Source organism: Populus trichocarpa, chromosome 5 (genome assembly GCF_000002775.5).
Source record: "Populus trichocarpa isolate Nisqually-1 chromosome 5, P.trichocarpa_v4.1, whole genome shotgun sequence".
NCBI classification, from domain to species: Eukaryota; Viridiplantae; Streptophyta; class Magnoliopsida; order Malpighiales; family Salicaceae; genus Populus; species Populus trichocarpa.
Genome location: NC_037289.2, coordinates 5,150,294 through 5,168,336, shown reverse-complemented (window position 1 = coordinate 5,168,336; position 18,043 = coordinate 5,150,294). Strand labels below are relative to the sequence as shown.

Below are 18,043 nucleotides of genomic sequence, written 5' to 3'. Positions count from 1 at the left end.
AAAACATCTAATATAACCCTAAAAACCCAAAAATAGGTTAAAAACAAAAATTTAATCCAAATTTAAAAAACTCTTCAAACTCAAATCTACTATCTCATGCAAGTTCAAAGACAAAAACCACCATGTTTAACTCCTCTATTTAAATGAAACTCGTTGATATCAATAACATCGATTTTCATTGCAAAAGAATGGTTAAATTGATAAAATTTTTTTTCCTTGTTATTTTCAGATGACTTTCTCTCTTCTTTTTCTAACTCGCGAACCAAAATGCAACAAAAATAAACTTTCATACCAGATTAAACTTAAGAGGAATAAAAGTACATTTTTCCAAAAATTATAGAGTGGCCATGTTATTTCTCTTTGTTTTACACTTTATTTTTATTTTTTTAATGTGTCTGTCCTTAAAACATTTTGACAAATTAATCAATAGTTTGGCCATTAAACACTGTGATTGAAAGAAAAATATTAAGGAGCGAAAAAAAAATTGGTCAGTGAAGCTACAGACGTTTTAGTATGTTTAATAATTTGCCAGGTTTGTCTGGCCTTGCTAGTGACTTTAGGTTATTAAGGTCATTACAAAGCATTCCTAATTATTTAAGTGATTTTTGGATTCGGCTTAAAGGCCCCAGCTCAACGTTAATTTCGATGATGGGCTTTGAGCCCAAATGGCATTGAAACCATTTTGTGTTTTAAGTGTATCCAAATTTTGGAAAGCAATCCTTGGACCTCAAACCCTTTTCCAGACTCAATGGGCCTAAAATGAACACAGCCCAAAAACGAGCCTTAAATGAACAATTTATATTATAAATCTTAAAACCTCTTCGGAGACATGCGATATTATGAGTATTAAAATTAAATATAGGTTTTAAGTCAAGTGCCTTCCTATCAATCACATTCAAATTCAAATTTAAATATATCCTAAAGTCCTAGGCTCATCAGCGAGTTCAACTCACTCCATTTTGATTACCCCTCAGGCCCAATGAGAAGGCAAAGACATAACCCACGAAGAAAACAATTCTAGGCCAAGCCCTATTTCACCAAAATCTCAGTCGAAACCCGCAGAAGAGTACCATACGCAAAAATACAAACACAGTCCCTGAAGTTTTACCAACATGTCAAGCATAAAATTCTATTTACACGCAAATACCAAATAAGCACCTCAAGAATGGGTAAAGGTAAAAAAATTCCAAAAAAGTCCTCTAACTCCAATGACCATGTGATAATTAAATTCGTGACATTTGGATTCGTGTCATAGTTGATGAAGTCGCGGAAAACTTCTCATGGAAAATTAGGTTCTTTATGTTTGCGAAAGACATGTGAGCTAGGTTTTGTGGTTGAACTTGTTTCTGGGCTTGAGTATTCCTGAAAATAAGTTTCACATGAAACAAAAAACTCTCTAATACTTAAGATTCTTGCAATGTTAGAGAGAGTGTCTTGCAATGTGAGAGAAAATATAGAGAAATATTTTGTGAAAACTTGCCTCCTTTACATGATGAACTAAAGTATTTATAGATTTTGATCACATCAATTTACCTTAAATGTGAAGAGTGGCATAACAAGTAATTGATGGAAACATTGATATCCTATATTGATTGTAAAGTCTTGCACTATTGTTGTTTTGAATAACGGTTAATATCAATGACATGTTAACTTAGAAATAGTCAATGGTTGAGAAACGTGTTGCAATAGGTGCATGTTTGTACTTCGATTATTGGTAAAAAGTATGAGCGCTCGACCCATAAGGGAGTTTATACTTGCATGGAATTTGTAGAAAATATTTAAAAAGTTTGTGTATATGGGTGGTTTAGGCGCCATTTTTGATTTATTTGGAGTAAAAAAATATATTAAAATATGTGAAAAGGCTAAGATTTGTTTTTAACGTGGGTGTCCGAGTCAGCTTGTGCGTACCTCGACTAATCCCACGGGTCCTAAAGTTAACGACTATGTAAGCCTCCAGTGGCCCTGAGGTTTATGGGACTTGAACTAGTAACTTTTAGGAAGCAAACTCAAAACCTGATCAGTTAGGCTACACCCCTCGTGATTAAAACTGAGAGTTTTTAAAATTATAGGTCGAGTCCAAAAGTAATTCTTCGAGATAAAAACAGAATAATAAAATATGGGGAGCCATTTCGTTCATGTACTAGGTTGTTTAGAGATTTTTTTTTTTTTGAAAATTTATCCACCATCAATGGTTAACCAACATATCAAATTAACGGTTAATGGTCATACTTTGTCGATGATTAAATTTATCATGGGTATAATCAGTTTCCTATTCCAATCTAGAGGTGTGAGTTAACTTGAATAAGAAATTAACTTGATGTTCATTGTTTTCCAATACATGAAAGTCACTTGGGCTGCTATATACACTATCTAAAGTGTACATATGAACAAGAAAAAGAAAGAACCTGGCGCAGAATTAGTTATATTTAAATATAGTTAATGGAAAACGAAGAAACAGGAAGGGGTGGTGGCGCAGTTGGCTAGCGCGTAGGTCTCATAGCTTCTGAGTTATCCTGAGGTCGAGAGTTCGAGCCTCTCTCACCCCAATTTTTTTTTCTTTAACAATAACCAAGGTTTTCTCCTCACAGCTCAGAATACAAGAACAAAAGGTAAGGTTGTTGCCCATATTTTAGCTATTATCCCAAAGAATAATTAATAAGCAAGTGAACCTACCTGTTAAAAAAAAAAAGACATTAAAAGAGGGAAAAAACCTGAGTTCGAGCCTCTCTCACCCTTTGTTTTATTGTGCAGAAGGGTCTTTATGAATATTTCGAACTCTCTCTTTTATTCTTTTTGAGGGTCTCCATATCTAAGAACTCTTGTAAAGACCATAAATGTTGGATTTCGGAGCACATGATCCTCATTTAATTCCAAACTTTGTATAGTTTCCTCGATTTTTAAAAAAACTGGACAGCCTCTTTAACTACGAGTAAATTGACCGAATATATCTGCAGTCTCACAGCGCAGGCCCTCTTGCTATGAACTGCATCAGCACCGACACTTTAAATGCTGCTATAATTTGGCAGCATTAATTGGAAGTACTTTCACTGTGTGTGGATTCAAAGTGGTATGTATTATCATGAGGGAAATCTATCCCACTTTCACTTTTAATTTACTTATAATGAGATCACATATAGCTTAGAAGATCGGTTATGCTCCCTGGAAAAAAAAAATAAAGAAGGCAGTGGAACACATTATAAAAAAATTCCGTAGGGTAAATGCCGCCCAGTCTTCTGAGTTTTTGAACAAAATATTTTGTATACATTGTTCCTTAAACAAATTTAGGTATTTACGTTGAATGATTGAGCTGACGATGCTTAGGGGTTAGAAACAAAGGAGACCGTAGCAATGAAGATGAGGGAGGTGCACAGAGGAGGCCATCACTTGGTGTCACTCCTCCTCCTCATATTTTCATTACCTCAGAAACCAACAGAACCATAGGGGGCGGAATTAGAGGGGTTGGTAGGGGTAGGTCCTGTCAGGAATTTATTTATTTATCAACTTTTTGTTTCAATAAATAAAAAAAATTAAGTTTTAACCTCCCTAAAAAAAAATTTAATTTAGCTCTTTCAAACTAAAATTCCTAACTTCACCCCTCGAACCACCCTCCCACCACCTACCAGCCACACAACCCTGGTCCTCTGTCTTTGAAGATCATAGCACGCAGCCTAGGCCTGAACAACACATCCACTTGGCAGTGCTTAACCAAACCCCAAACGCCGGTTATTGTTTTCTTTTTAAAACTTTTACTTCTTTTTGGATTTAATTGAAACATGGTGATGTTTTTGTTATTTGGGTGTTTGATTATAAATCTTTAATCTTCTCTTTGGCTTAAGATTTTTGCATTTTAGGTTATTTTTTGTCTTAGGTTTTGAATTGTGCTTTCTTTTGTTAAAGACCTCTTTACTGTATGTGGTACGTTTAGAAGGCTGTTGGAAATTAGGTTTACTAAACTGGACTGCACACAAAGAACTGCAAAAAAATAGCTTTTGTTTTTGCTTCTATCGTTAGCATGTCTTGAAGCTCCTATGTTTATGTGGTTTGGGCTTTCTATATTGATTTGATTCATTTAGATTTATGAGCTTTTAAGGACTTTAATGTAGGTCTTGAGTATAACTTCAATTCTAATCAAAATCTGTTAAAGGTTGTCTAGCTAGCTATAACCAACTCATCCGAGAGATGTCGATAGTCATGAAATAATTACTTACGATTAACTTCCTTTATGTAGAGTAGAGAGTTGAAATTGAACTTTGTACTGCTTTAGCACGAGACTGTAATTAATGCAAAAGCAGAACTTGGAGCCATCCAAATGTTAGAGGAGGTGCTGTAATGAGCAACCTCTGTCAATACCTCGTCTGAAAGAGAAGAATTTGTGCAACTAAAGATAAGATTATCTTGGGTTTCTCTGTTAGTATAGGATAGGTGGGGAAATGTAGAACAATCAGAGGCAATGGTGGTTTTAGCAGGCTGGTGAATGGAGTTGTCCACATAGCCAAAGACTTTCTGACCTTTGAGGTAAGGCAACATGGTGGCTTTCATTTAAACATGCGAGTTTAGTGAGGTTGATGGAGGAGGATGGATTAAAGATGGGAAGGTTGAATTCAGAAACAGTTGAGACTATGAAATTTTAGGAGGTGGACGTTTTAAAGAGGATTAATTCATAAGTTTTTCAATAAATAATGCTATTTTTATGGAATTCGATTCTAAAAAATCTAATGTTTTGAACGAGAACCTCGTACACTAAATAAATAATGACACTAATAAATCTCGTAAATTTAATAATTGGTGGAAATGTTTGGTTCAAAATCTCAACGGTGAGAAAAAGTAATGGGATTAATTCACATAGATTGTATGGAGGTTTCATGGATCCTACCATACTTGACGATAGGAGGTCATGAAAGTGACAAAATTATACAGATTATGGAACGCAAGAAATCCCCACCGCACTGCCTGAACCGATTCCAATACTATAATAATGAGCAGAGAAAGTGTGAAACGAACCCTGTAATGCTGGGCAGCGCAGCTGCGGGGGCCTCCTGCCTGATATCCTTTGGTTTTTCTTGTTCCCTGCTTGAATCAGGTGAGACGGCGATGGTGGATGATCTATGGGCCACTAGACACTGGTTTTAATACTTTTCTTTCTCTTTTTCCCAACTGGGACTGCAAGTCGTCTGTCAAGTACAACTAGGCGTCCACATGTCTAACGATTTCAACTCTTGGTCTCTTACATTTCCTACATAAAAAATTCCTGGAATAAATTAGAAGAAAAATAATTAACAAAAAGAATCCTAAGAGATCTTGTGGATGTAGATCATGCTTTGGTCTTTTAACAATGAGACCGACATCGATTCGATGTGTTTCTAATATTTTAGCTGAGGATTGTAATTTAATCTGAATTAAATACTGATTTGACTTTATTTAAATTAATTGATATTTTTTAAATAGTTATCTTACTTCATAAATAATATAAATATTATAAAATCTAAGTTGAAATATATATTTATATTATAAAGAAGTATTTGTAAAAAATAATTATATTTTTTAATGCAATATTATATATATACATATCTTAATATTGACATAAAAAATATTATATAGTTAATAATAAATAATAGTTAGATAATAAATACCCAAAATCTAATAAATAATATATAATCTTATAAATAATAAATAAATAAGATATAAATATCGAGTAATTTTATATATATCTCAGTGGTGGTATAGAAAAAAAAAGACAAAAAATAATAAATTTAAATATGTATTTTGTTTCTGGTAATCAAAGAAAAAAGCTTACACGGTGCAATTATATTAGTAATCATTTAGCTATCACATCAACAGGTGTGCTTAATTAAAGTAATTATGTTTATGGATTAGTTGAGCATTAATATCTAGCTGTAATTTTAAAAAAATTAGTTTTAAATAATTTTTTATTTTTAAATTATTTTAATATATTAATATCAAAAATAATTTTTTTAAAAAAATTAATTTAATATATTTTCAAATAAAAAATATTTTAAAAAATAATTTGTATTTCACTTACAAACAAATCTTAAATTTATGGAACTTCAAGTTTAAATTTAGTCTCACTCTAAAAAATAAAGTCATCAATTGTAATTTAGATATTTTTTTTAAAATAAATACCTTAACATCCTATAATTTCAACCAAATTACAATTAATTATTATAATTTATAAAATTACACTTTATATTCTAAATTTTATAGAAATACTAACACTTAAAATTCTCCCAAAAAATCAACAAAAAATATCTAATTATTTACAAAATTATTATTATTATTTTTCATTTAATAACTAAAATACTTTTATATTAAATATTACAATTTTATTATATAAAAAAAACTCTAAACAGTAAACACCACCCTTACTTCGTCTTTATCCTTTCTTTTCTCTTAAATTGCCTGGAGATTTAAAGTATATGCTTAACATTAGCATTATAAATAAACAACCCAAACTGATTCAACTCAAATCCAAGGCATTTGTCTTCCCTGTTATTCAAATAAATGGAAGAGTGGCAAATCCACCATCGCTTGGTGCATCTATTACTTTGTCGTTTTCCAAATTTTCAAGAGAAAGAGTGGGGGGGGTTGGGCTCAAAAACCTAGCCATGACTGGTTCAGGTACCAGAGACATCAATCGAGCCAAGAGAGCATGGATTTGGCCTCTCCAAAAATGCGCCAAATTTGACGTTTCTCTTGTGGTAGATTTGGGGTGGTGTGGTTGGAGTTTTCTATGTTATTGATTCTGGGTTTGCCAAGCTGTTAAGAATCATGATGGGTTTATGCAGAAGTTCTGAAATTGAAGGCAATACTTGATTTTTCATCCGATAACCACCATTTCCTATATTATTAATTAGCTCATGCATCGATTGCTTGATAGTTCAAGTAGAAGTCCTGTTTTGTCCCTAAAATTGACAGTGATTAAAGATTTTAATTTCCTTGTGTGATCTAAAATTAATTTTGATTAAGGATTTTCTGTTTATCTGTTTAGAAGGAGAAGAAGACATGGTGGATGTTGTGGTCATTGTGTTTCTGGAAAGGCTACTGAACATTTTTGTTTCATATGAGGAGGGAGAGATTTAAGGAAATAATGCAAATTAAATAAGATCGGAAACATTCCAGTGGAAGAGATGCATTTGAATTTAGCAGCCGGTCATTGGAAGGAGCTTGTTTTGTGACTCCTAATAATTCATCAGCTGCAACTGCACTGATCAGCAAGTTAACTAAGGTTGGTTTCATCGATTTAGGCCGTGTTTGGAAACTCAGTTAAAATCATATTTTCTTAAAATATTTCAAATTGTTTTGACATGCTGATTTTAAAAATAATTTATAAAAATAAAAAAAAATATCATTTTAATACATTTCTAAGCAAAAAACACTTTAAACTGCAACCGCTATCATAATCTCAAATAAACTTCTAATATTAGTATTTAAAATAAAGAAGTCATTCCGTAGTTAAAAAACACTGTCTCTTGACATACATAATATTATACTTCATGATTATTATTATTTTATTAAAAAATATGTTAGCAATGATTTTATATTTTTATTATGTTTTTTTATAATAAAAACTTAATCTACCCTGGAATGTATCACAAACCAAAATTTGGTTTAAATACTACTTAGCTTTATATATCTAGCTTAATTATTTTCATAATGTTTTTAATTTTGTTCACAATCAATGAAATTGCTACCGGCATATAATAATTTTAATTTGAGATCAACTTTCATTTATATATATATAGTTAGGCATCATCATCAAACAAAACAAATATTTTTATAATTAATAAAATTCAAATGTCGTTTTCTTGATTTCATCATTTGAAATTATTAAATGACCAATACTAAACTCATATGAAGTTTTGTTTGGCATGATATGATATAATATAATTTTGTAACTGTCAATCTTCAATGATTGCATATGGTGTATATATTTCATCCAACTTTTTAAATAGTGTTTCATATTATTTTGTATTTTTATATTTAATTGAAAAAACATGCATTTTCCCAACAAAAAAAAAAGCATTAAATAAGAAAACTGCGAGTGTTCCAAAGGAAATGAAGTTATATCTTGATCCAAGAAACTTTGATATAATTTGTGTAAAAATCAAAATAAAATTGATGTTTTAAAGATAAAACTATGATGGTCCGAAACAACACAAAGGTTTGAATACACCTAATTTCTACTAACATTGCCCACTTTCAAGAAAACAACAAATCAAAAGCATTCCTCAACTCTCACATTTCAAGAGATTTTCACGTGAATTCATTTTGTTTAGTCAAATCAGGTATAATAAAGAGGTATGGTGGAATTCGTAAGGAATTGATGCAGTAAATGACGATAGTGGGATCGAGTTGAAATTAATAGATTCGGTTGATTTAATAATTTCTCATCATGATCAGATCTCAGCTACCCTGCCGGTGATCCATCCTGTGAGCAAAGAAATTCTTTATTCTTTCAATAAATGGCAAAAAAGAGAGTCAATACTTCACCCCGTATATTTGGTCAGCTCATCCTCTTCACACTACAAAGAAAGGGTTTTCTCAAACCCAAAGAAGGAACATGATAAGCTACAAATTCTAAGACCTAAAGCAGTCAGATTTATTTTATTAACGTTGAAGAAACAGATGCCGACCAATGGAGTCATGGTCTGAACCCAGTTAGTTAATAAGAGTGTCGCAGGTTGAGGAACTGATTAGCCTAGAAAATTGTGTCCCGTGAGTGAAAGTATGGTAAATAACCAGGGCATTATTTCTGGGCCTACACAGTGCCAGCAGAGAAAGCAGGCAGCAGCAACACCGGGACCTGTAAAACCGCGTTTTTTTAGGAAGGGAACTTTACATATTGTCACCATGTGACTGCCTGACCTCATCTTCTGCTAATTTCTCATCTTAAGTCTTCACTTCAATGAACATAAATAATACTATATAAATCCATACTTTCACTTAATGCTCTCTCTGGCTCCCCCCATCCCACTCTCTCTCTCTCTCCCTCTCCCTCTCTCTCTCTCTCTCTCTCTGAGTTTTGGATCCAGCATATCCAAGCTCTAGTTCTTATAAGTCAAGTCCCCATTAGATCTTTCAAGGCCAACAAAAACCTAGGCTAGATTGCACAAAATGGCTCCACCCAAGTACTTGATCTGTTTCAGTCTCAGACAGGTACCTCTGCTTTATCTTGTTTTGTTCTTGTTTACTTCCCTTCTCCTCTGTGCCTCCTCAGACAGTGATCAGCAGCAGCAGCTTCAAACCGATCGATTTCTTGTTAGAAGAAGAATGTTGGAAGTGGAAACATATGACGACCAAGTACCCAAGAAAAAAAACACCAATTTATCCTCCAAGAATCAAACCAAGCTCACCAGCCCTAGCCTATCTACAAAAAACCAAACCAAGCCCATCAAGACTGGCAGCCTATCCACCAAGAACCAAACCAAGATTACAAAATCTACAAACTCAACAAAAGCAACACTCACCGATTCCCAATCCAAGAATCAGCTTAAGAAGCTCAATACCACTTCTCAGCTCAAAAGGCTAAACTCCACTTCGCAGCTCAAGAAACTCAATTCCACCTCGAAAGCCTCCAACTTCACCAAATCCATTGCTGGTTCCACCAAGAAAACACCAGATCTACTCAAACTAGGCTCATCCACCGACAAAACAACCAAACCCACTTCCACAAAGCAAACACAATCCCTTGTAGACAAGAAAGTCGGTAACCAAGAATCCCAAAAACAAAACAAAAACCAAAAACAAACCAATGAAAAAAAGACCACTCAATCTAAAAAACAACCAAGCTGGATTGGACAACATGATGAAGATGATTTGGTTGCTGAATTCAGAGATCTTCCATCAAAGTTTCATCAAACTCTCATACCAGACCTTGAGAGAATCTCAATAACTTCCAAGAAGTATCTTACAAAAGCCAACAATGATTTGACCAGAGGGTTCAAGCCAATTGTTGGAAACAAGTATGCACCTACCATTGCCTCTATAGTCTCTTTTGCATTCATTCTAATACCTCTACTTCTTGTCTCTCTTATCTTTAACCACATCAAAGCTTATTTCTCTATACAAAAGATCTTGATTTTCATCCAAGTTTATCTCTCAATCTACTTCACCATTCTATGCCTCTCTTCATTAGTTACTGGGCTTGAGCCCTTGAAGTTCTTCTATGCTACTTCACAGTCCACTTACGTTTGCTTAATGGTTCTTCAAACCCTTGGCTATGCACTGTACTTGTTGTTGCTATTGATGTATTTGATCCTGGTCTTTTCCACGGAGTGTGGGTTGAGCTCAAAGTTTCTGGGCCTGGGTCAGACCCTGGTGGGCTACGCAGTTGGGCTGCACTACTACGTGGCAGTGTTTCATAGGGTTGTCTTGCACCAACCACCCAAGACTAATTGGAAGGTTCATGGGATTTATGCCACGTGTTTCCTCGTGATTTGTCTGTTTGCTAACGCTGAGAGGAGAAAGAAGGCTTACTTGGAAGAGGGTGGTGAAGAGGGTAAGAAGAACTAGTTCATGAAGGAATGATCCAAATGCAATTTCACCGAAGAAGCATTTTGAAGAAAATGCAATAAGGCTCGTTTTGTCATCTGCTTTTTTCCCTCTAAATATGTCTGAATTCTAGGTAGTTTCATTTGCTTCCATCTCTTGTTATCAAGAGGGAATGGAGAACACCACCACAATGTCTGGTGGGCAGTGTAATGCCACTGGCCAAGCAACCATGGTGTTACACCAGAGCATCAAAAGTAGAATAGAAGAATCTCGCAATTGTATCAAATTTCATATAATCCTTGCATTTGTACTACAAATAAGAATGAAACTAGTAATTTTACACTTTAATCTCTCCATTGTTACCATTTTGCATATGGGAAGGCGGGAGACGGTGGATAGTTTTTTCTATCTGCCGACGGTCTTGGTGTGGCCTGTCGGTGGGGCTTGAATATTCTGTATATGACACCACGTATTTCCCTTCGACAATAGTCTCTTGCCACGTCTCTCCTCTCGTGTACTTGTCGTTGCAAGTAGTTTTCCACTGAAGATAGCAGTGGTAAGTAGATGGTGAGAGCCCCAGCTAAGATCGATGTCCGGCGACTCTGATGTGATGTTGACTTTTAACCCACATTTGTTGACCTTTAAAATTGCACATTTCGAGCTCTTTAAGATTTCAAAGTTCATAGCACCAAGAGTTGAAAGAAGCCTAACTAAAAAGATAATATTACATTAAGATGGCGACTATGATATGACCTTTTGATTATTTTTTTTGTTTGTGCATGGAAGTTGAATTCAGAAGAATATACTAGAATGTAAAAGATATACCTAAAAAGTGCAGCCTCTATGATTATCCATAAGAACTGTTCTCCAAAGACTATCTTATCTCCATTGAATAACTTTATAGGGCATGAAGAAGATGTGCATTATTTTTTCCTATCAGTCAAGGATTTCTCAGAAGTTAGAGCGGGCTCCATGATCTCTTAATTCATCCTGTTTGTTTTCTTCTTTTTTTATTTATAATATCAACACCCGTGCTTTTTAGCTGGCTCTCTAAGAAAAAAAATATAATCACGTACATTATCTTTAAAATAAAAAGTCATAAATATCTTTTTATTATTATTATTCAAATGAAATGATTAAATCAGTTCATCTTCATTTATGCAACTAAATCAAGTCTTTCATTCCAAAGCATTCCAAAGTTAACACAATAGTTATTACTACAGGCTCGAAGACCCAATTTCGAGCATAATTAAGAAAATGAATTCCATATTGTCAAACAATTAAACTCAGAATTAACTTGGAAAAATTTTAAAAATATATATTTAAGATTTTAATATCTTATAAATAAAATTATAAAATAATTCATATGAATACATATTATAAATAGTTATCCTAATGAAAAAATTAAAATACTTAGAAACTTTTCATATGAATAGAAAATATATATATTAGTTATCCCACATGAAAAAATAATATTTAATAAGAATATCAGCTATAAAAAATATATTTTTAGGTTTTTAAAAAATATATATAAAAAAAAAACCAAGTTTAACTAAATTAATTACAAGCGCAGGTTTTGAATATTTAAAACCCAGCTAAAATCATCATTGATGAACCGTCAGGCCAGGTTTTATATACACCAATTTGATCAACTTCGAATACAAAGCAGATTCTAACTCTGTATGGTTAGGAACATTGCGGGTATATAAACATTTCTTTGCCACAAAAAAAATCTAAGGATTCTAACATTTCCATTCCCGATAGTATAGGATACTTGCTGCGAGAATAAAACAATCAAAGCAAAACATAAAGAGAAGATGGGCGGGTGCTCAGTTCTTCCAAATCAACAACCAGCATTCTCAGTGTTCAATTAAGCCTCAGTTATTCCTGATTTCAATACCAGTATCATTGATGAAGCCTCCTCATTCTGCAACTTCAACTGCAATATCATAGAGTGGCAATTTTTCAATTCCATGCCAAGCTCTTTTATTGCTGTTTCTTTGTTCTCTAGTGCAGACCCGTAATTATCCAGCTCTCCAGTTAGTTTCTCCAGTTGAGAGCTCCGGTCAGCTTCTTTAGCTTTAAGATTTGCAGAGCAATTTCTGTGCATCTGCTCTAAACTCTTAGCTTATTTTGCATTTTTTCCAAAGAAGAAGAATTTCCCACTTCCTGAATATCAGCCTCCTGAAGCATTTGAAATTGTCAGAAATTCTACTTTGCATTTCAAATCTGCTTTGAGCTTCTCGATCTCAGCTTTCGCCTCATCTAACCCTCCATAGATGCTGTCCATTTCTTCACAAATTTAAAAGAAACAAAACAACCTGTTCACAAGCAAAAAACTTCTTCATATAACAAATTGTTATGCCAATAGAGAACAGAGTACCACAGATACAAATATATTGAATATCACATTGTTGATATATCTAGAGGTTCATATCCAACAAACCAAATTCAATTAAATACTTTTTGACAGGATAATTACTCCTGTGATGCTATTTTTTTTCAGAAGGGTATTACATCTCATCTTTCAGATCTAATTAAGAATATATGAACAGTATAAAACACTACCATTAACAAGTTATTAAAATTCTAAAGACCACAAACCCTATTTCTTGCCTTTTTTGTATGTGATAACCCAAAATTTGTAATCTCATTGTTTATAAAGAACTTACATGTCAACGAGCAATGCCAGTATCTTGTTTCTTGATTATAAGAAATCAAACAAAACCCAAAATAATCAAAGATATAGTTTAATAAAAAAAATAGAAGTAAATCCCTGATAAAATTAAGAGAAACCCAAAAACAAGGAAACAAAGGGCTAGCTTAAAATGCTTTGTAACAACCAAAAAACCACGAAAACATATGCAAACCGAAGACTTCACAAATAAAGGAACTTCACAACTTAACGATTCTTTTAACGCTGGAAATAGCAAAAATAAGAGAAACCCGGAAAAAAGAAGAGAAGAGAAATATACAAAGTGTTCGACATAAAGCCTCTAAAAAAATAAAAGGGATTTGAGATGAGAGCGAGAGACCTATAAAAGGGTGAGAGATTTGAGACGAGAAATTAAGTGTGTTTTGCCTCCAAGGAGTATTGTCTGATGAACTCTATAGCACCACGGATCCTGATGAACTCTCGTGCAGGATCGCCATCGTTGAACTATTGATTGCTAGGAAAATTGAAGCCAGGAACAAAAGACAGAATCCAGATGCCATGTATAATCTCTTTTTCTCCCGCGACCTTCTCCTCTCTCGCGCCTTCTTTGAAAGTCAGTTGAGAATTGATACAGTAATAGCTGTTTGCAGTTTTTTTTTTTAAGTAGAAATATATCTAAATAAAAAAAAAAATATTTTTAATAACACTGTATTAAAATAATTTAAAATTTTTTAAAAAATATTAATTTAAAGTAAATAAAAATATAAAAGAAATTAATTTTTTTTAAAATACTTTTTAAAATATAAAAATAAACATGTACTAAAAGAGTATTAATATTTTTTTATTATTATTATTAACTTCCACTTTGCTATTATAGCTAAGGATTGGGTTAGGCTAGCAAGGACGTGGATTCTCTAAAGAGGCTTAGAATAGAGACTAGATAGGTGGTATCTATTATGTCACATGGGCCGAGCTAAAATTCTTTTAGCGCAAAAAATATGCTCGAGCGATCAAAGTGTTCTTAAAGGAGTGTGAGAAAAATTTGGAATTCTAATCATTAATCAATTTAATAAATTTGATTAATTTAATAATATAATTAATAAATAAAATACTTATCAGTATTATGAAAACATACTCTCAAAATATTTTTAAAATATCTCAAAGAATTCATTTGATAACAAAACAATAACTAAATGAAAACAAGATAACCTAATGAAAAAAAAAATTAAAAACTAAATTATTAAAAATTCAAACATGAAATCATTTTTTTCTTAAAAATGACAAAAGAACATGACTTAAGTTAGCAGGTTAATTTTGTGATCTGGTTGTGAGGACGACATACCACTATATAAAAGAAACTGAATAAAAAATGAAAGTCTAACTATTAAGAAAATTAAATAGTAAAATGCAAAAAAAAATTGATAATAAATTTTTATAAAAAAAAACCTAGGTTAACTTGACTATCTCGCAAACTGAAATATAAAAATGAGATAACTTCATTATATGGGAAAAAGAATTTTAAAAAAAAAATCAAAGTCGAATCGAGTTAATTTTTAAATCTGGTGGTATGGGTCATAAGATCGAGTTATCCGATAGAAACCAAAGTAAAAAAAAAAATAGGAAGAAAAAAAATTAACTCGGAAAACACTGTCATGTAATTTAGTTTTTTTTCTCAGAATAATTGATACTCATTTGGCAGCAGCAGGATTCTTAGTTTATCTCCTGTAAATACAATTTTCTATAGAAAATGGTGCGGCCTTTTCTTCCATGAAATGGAGGCACTTAAGTTTTCAGCTTTTCACAGTTCTGCCATGTATGTTCGAAGGGTTTGGGCACAGTTCTGCGGCCATTAAATCGAACAAAAGCACACTGATCTTTTCCATGCACGGTGAAAGTCAAGAGTGGGCGGCCCCAATTGAAATCATATGCAACACAATCACATGGGTCTGAAGACAGGCAATGAGTGGTCTGGAAATAAACGGCGATGCCCAAATCCTCTAAAAAAGAAAAGGAAAAAAAAAAGCCCGTCATGGTCATGGTGGTTTCTGGCAAGTCAAGTTTGGAGTTGATGGGCTCTGTTGCTGAATGGGTCCTCCACGTTCAAAACCACCTTTCTGTTCAACGGTCATACCCTCACTTTATCTAATAATATATGAAAAAGTTTTCACCCCCCCGCCGATCAAGAACTCCTCTGCTATTGGAAGCACGTTCAATCACTTCTTAAGTTCTTATTATTATTATTATTATTATTATTATTATTATTATTAAGTATATGGTTGAATAATAATTTTTTTAAAATATAAAATAATAATAAAAATATAGAGAATATATTAATTATTTTAGGTTTGATGGCAATATCAAACCAATGCTATTGGGTCTAATGGTCAAGCCAAATCTAAAATAGCATTGAGTCTAGCTATATAGACGGACCCTATAGCATTGGGCATAGTTTTTAAACTCAGTCCGGTCCAAGGCTCAGGTTTTGACCGGGTCACTGGGTCAATATTTTAAAAAAAAAATTCAAAACGACATCGTTTTAGTAAAAAACAAAAGTCAATGGGTTGTAATCGGGTTTTTGATCAGGTTTTGCCGGGTCACATCGGGTTTTTTCTTTCCCTGTTTTTTCTTCAACCCGGCCTGGTTCTAGCCCTGGGTTTGCCGAGTCCCAGGTCGACCCGCGAGGCCGGGTTTCAAAATTATGGGTTTGCCGGCCAAGGCAGATTCAAGAGCATTGGATCTAGCGGTCAAGAAGTCCAAAAGCTGTTGAGTCTGGCTGAGCAGCCGAACCCAAAGCTATTGGGTCCGGCTGGCACTATAGTGTCGTCCACCATGCAAACACTCATTGTCTATAGTGTGGTCCACATTGCAATGAGCTTATGTCCACAGCGCATGCACAGTATTTTTCTCATGCCTTTTAAAGTATAGCATAATTATCTTAGTTTAATAAGTTATTTTTTTAAACCATGTCCCGTTCCGGTCCCGGGTCAGCCGGGTCAACCCGCCAATTCCTATATAATCTTGGACAATACACCATCCCGAGCTAGGTGGAGGCCGAATGAGCTTCACGCATTGGGATATGTAGGGAGTTTTTGTGTGTTTGAATGTTTGATGTAGCGCTTACTTTGTGAATGCTTTATCTCATATATATTTCCACAAAACATTTATGTAGATAATATTTGAAACTCAAAGTAAACCATGATGAAGATCAATCATTTCTTGTGTATAAAACAAACATTTTACAGTACCTTAGCAAATTTATGTCTCAACAATGAAAGAATTGTTAGATGCACCTGAAATAAAACTGTACATGGTACAGTAGAATCTGAAATTAACACCAGCATAGAAAAGGAGAAGAAATTGAGGGGGAGAGGATGAAGTTTAGATCAATGGCGTGATGTTGAGGTGCAATTTTCTATATCCTAACTTTAACTTCACCTTACCGAGTTTAAAAGTAATTTATAAAACAACATATAATAAATTAAACTGGAGGAGAATTGCGAAGTCCACGGTACCAAATGTTGTAGTTAGACAGTGGCAATGTGAACTGTAATATTAAATTTACAGTTTTGCCCATCATGATAAAAACATTTGGCCTTGCTGGTGGGGATAACAGGGTCATTTACTTATTTTTTAACAGCAAAAATATGAGATTACCCTTGGAGCTGAAAGTTTAGAGCCGGCATCCAAGGGCATTTTTTACTTCCCAATTTTAAATACACGATAATTTCACTGGATTGCCCTTGAAGTAAAAAAAAATTCAATTTGATCCAAAAATATTTTTATGTTTTCACGTTGGTTTTTTTTGTTATAGCTTTAGTGGATCAAGGGGTAAAATTATCTTTTACTTGGTAATAAATACTATATAAAGCAAAGTAGTTGAGACGTGGGTTATTGCTGTGCTTTTTAGACAGAGTTACCTGGTGGCCAAACAACAGCTTTCGACTAATGAGATTTTTTTTAATTAATTTTTTATGAGTTTTTATTTTCACTATCATTTTATCAGATAAAAAATTAATTTTAATAAACATAGTCATTAAATAAAATTAGATAAATAATTCGTGTTGTGAAATCAAATATCTCGATCTATATTCGTCTCTCGAATTTTCAAGATACATATTTAATTATCGTTAATGATTTTTTTATTTATTAACATAAATAATTCTCATTTTATTTAATTAAATGTATTTATAAACTTTTCAATTTACATTTAATATTTTCTACATAAAAAAAATATTAAAAAAGCTTCCATGTTTAATTTTTTTATTGAAAAAATCTAACCTGCAAGTTTCTCCTGTATATCCCGGGAGCTAACACCTGTGATGATTAATTAATAATAATCATCAATTTGAAGCCTTTTTAAAAATAAAAGGTTAACATACTTACACTTTTATTTATTTATTTAACTTTACTCAATGGTGCAACGAATTTCTGCAATTCCAGAGATCAACAAGACAAAAGATCAACAGTCGCCCATGCTCAGCACCGAAGTGAATGTTCTCCAGAAACTTTGATGCATGCGTTGATATCACCGTAATTATTTTTTAGAGTCAAGTTACGATGCAGAACGTCCTGGTTCATCCATGGAGTGATTGTTTCTTGATTCCTGGCAACTTGTCAAGATGTCCAAGTGCATGCACACCGCCATAAAGTTAGGTCTGGAAGGGACAAGACAACAGAGACAAGACAGGACGGGATTAGATGCTGGAGACGATACTACTTTGTATTTCGTCTAGTTTCTGTCTTCCTTTGATCACAAACATAGGAAGACATCGTAAAATATATAGATAATGTCTAATTTATTTTTATGCACAATCTTGTGCGTGCTATGCTTAGAATATGGATCTGGAATTTTATACTTTGAATTTATACTTTGTTATT

General features: G+C 33.2%; 1 protein-coding gene, 1 long non-coding RNA gene and 1 other non-coding gene across 3 annotated transcripts; 2 read left to right on the top strand and 1 right to left on the bottom strand.

Moving 5' to 3' along the window:
* The first annotated feature begins 2,461 nt into the window (after nucleotides 1-2,461).
* On the top strand, nucleotides 2,462-2,546 carry TRNAM-CAU (transfer RNA methionine (anticodon CAU)). The gene is given in 2 exon segments: nucleotides 2,462-2,499; nucleotides 2,511-2,546. It is a non-coding gene; the product is annotated as a tRNA-Met (tRNA).
* A 6,411-nt stretch (nucleotides 2,547-8,957) lies between these two features.
* On the top strand, nucleotides 8,958-10,857 carry LOC7477090 (uncharacterized). The gene has a single exon (XM_052453272.1). The coding sequence runs from the start codon at nucleotides 9,133-9,135 to the stop codon at nucleotides 10,528-10,530; it is 1,398 nt and encodes a 465-aa protein (XP_052309232.1). The 5' UTR covers nucleotides 8,958-9,132; the 3' UTR covers nucleotides 10,531-10,857.
* Nucleotides 10,858-12,070: 1,213 nt separating this feature from the next.
* On the bottom strand, nucleotides 12,071-13,798 carry LOC7471512 (uncharacterized). Its single transcript, XR_002981848.2, has 2 exons — nucleotides 13,545-13,798; nucleotides 12,071-12,830 (listed from the first exon to the last, which is right to left on the bottom strand). It is a non-coding gene; the product is annotated as an uncharacterized LOC7471512 (long non-coding RNA).
* Nucleotides 13,799-18,043: the final 4,245 nt, after the last annotated feature.

Coding starts and splice junctions, on each gene's coding strand:
- LOC7477090 (XM_052453272.1), top strand. CDS start 9,133: ATGGCTCCACCCAAGTACTTGATCTGTTTCAGTCTCAGACAGGTACCT.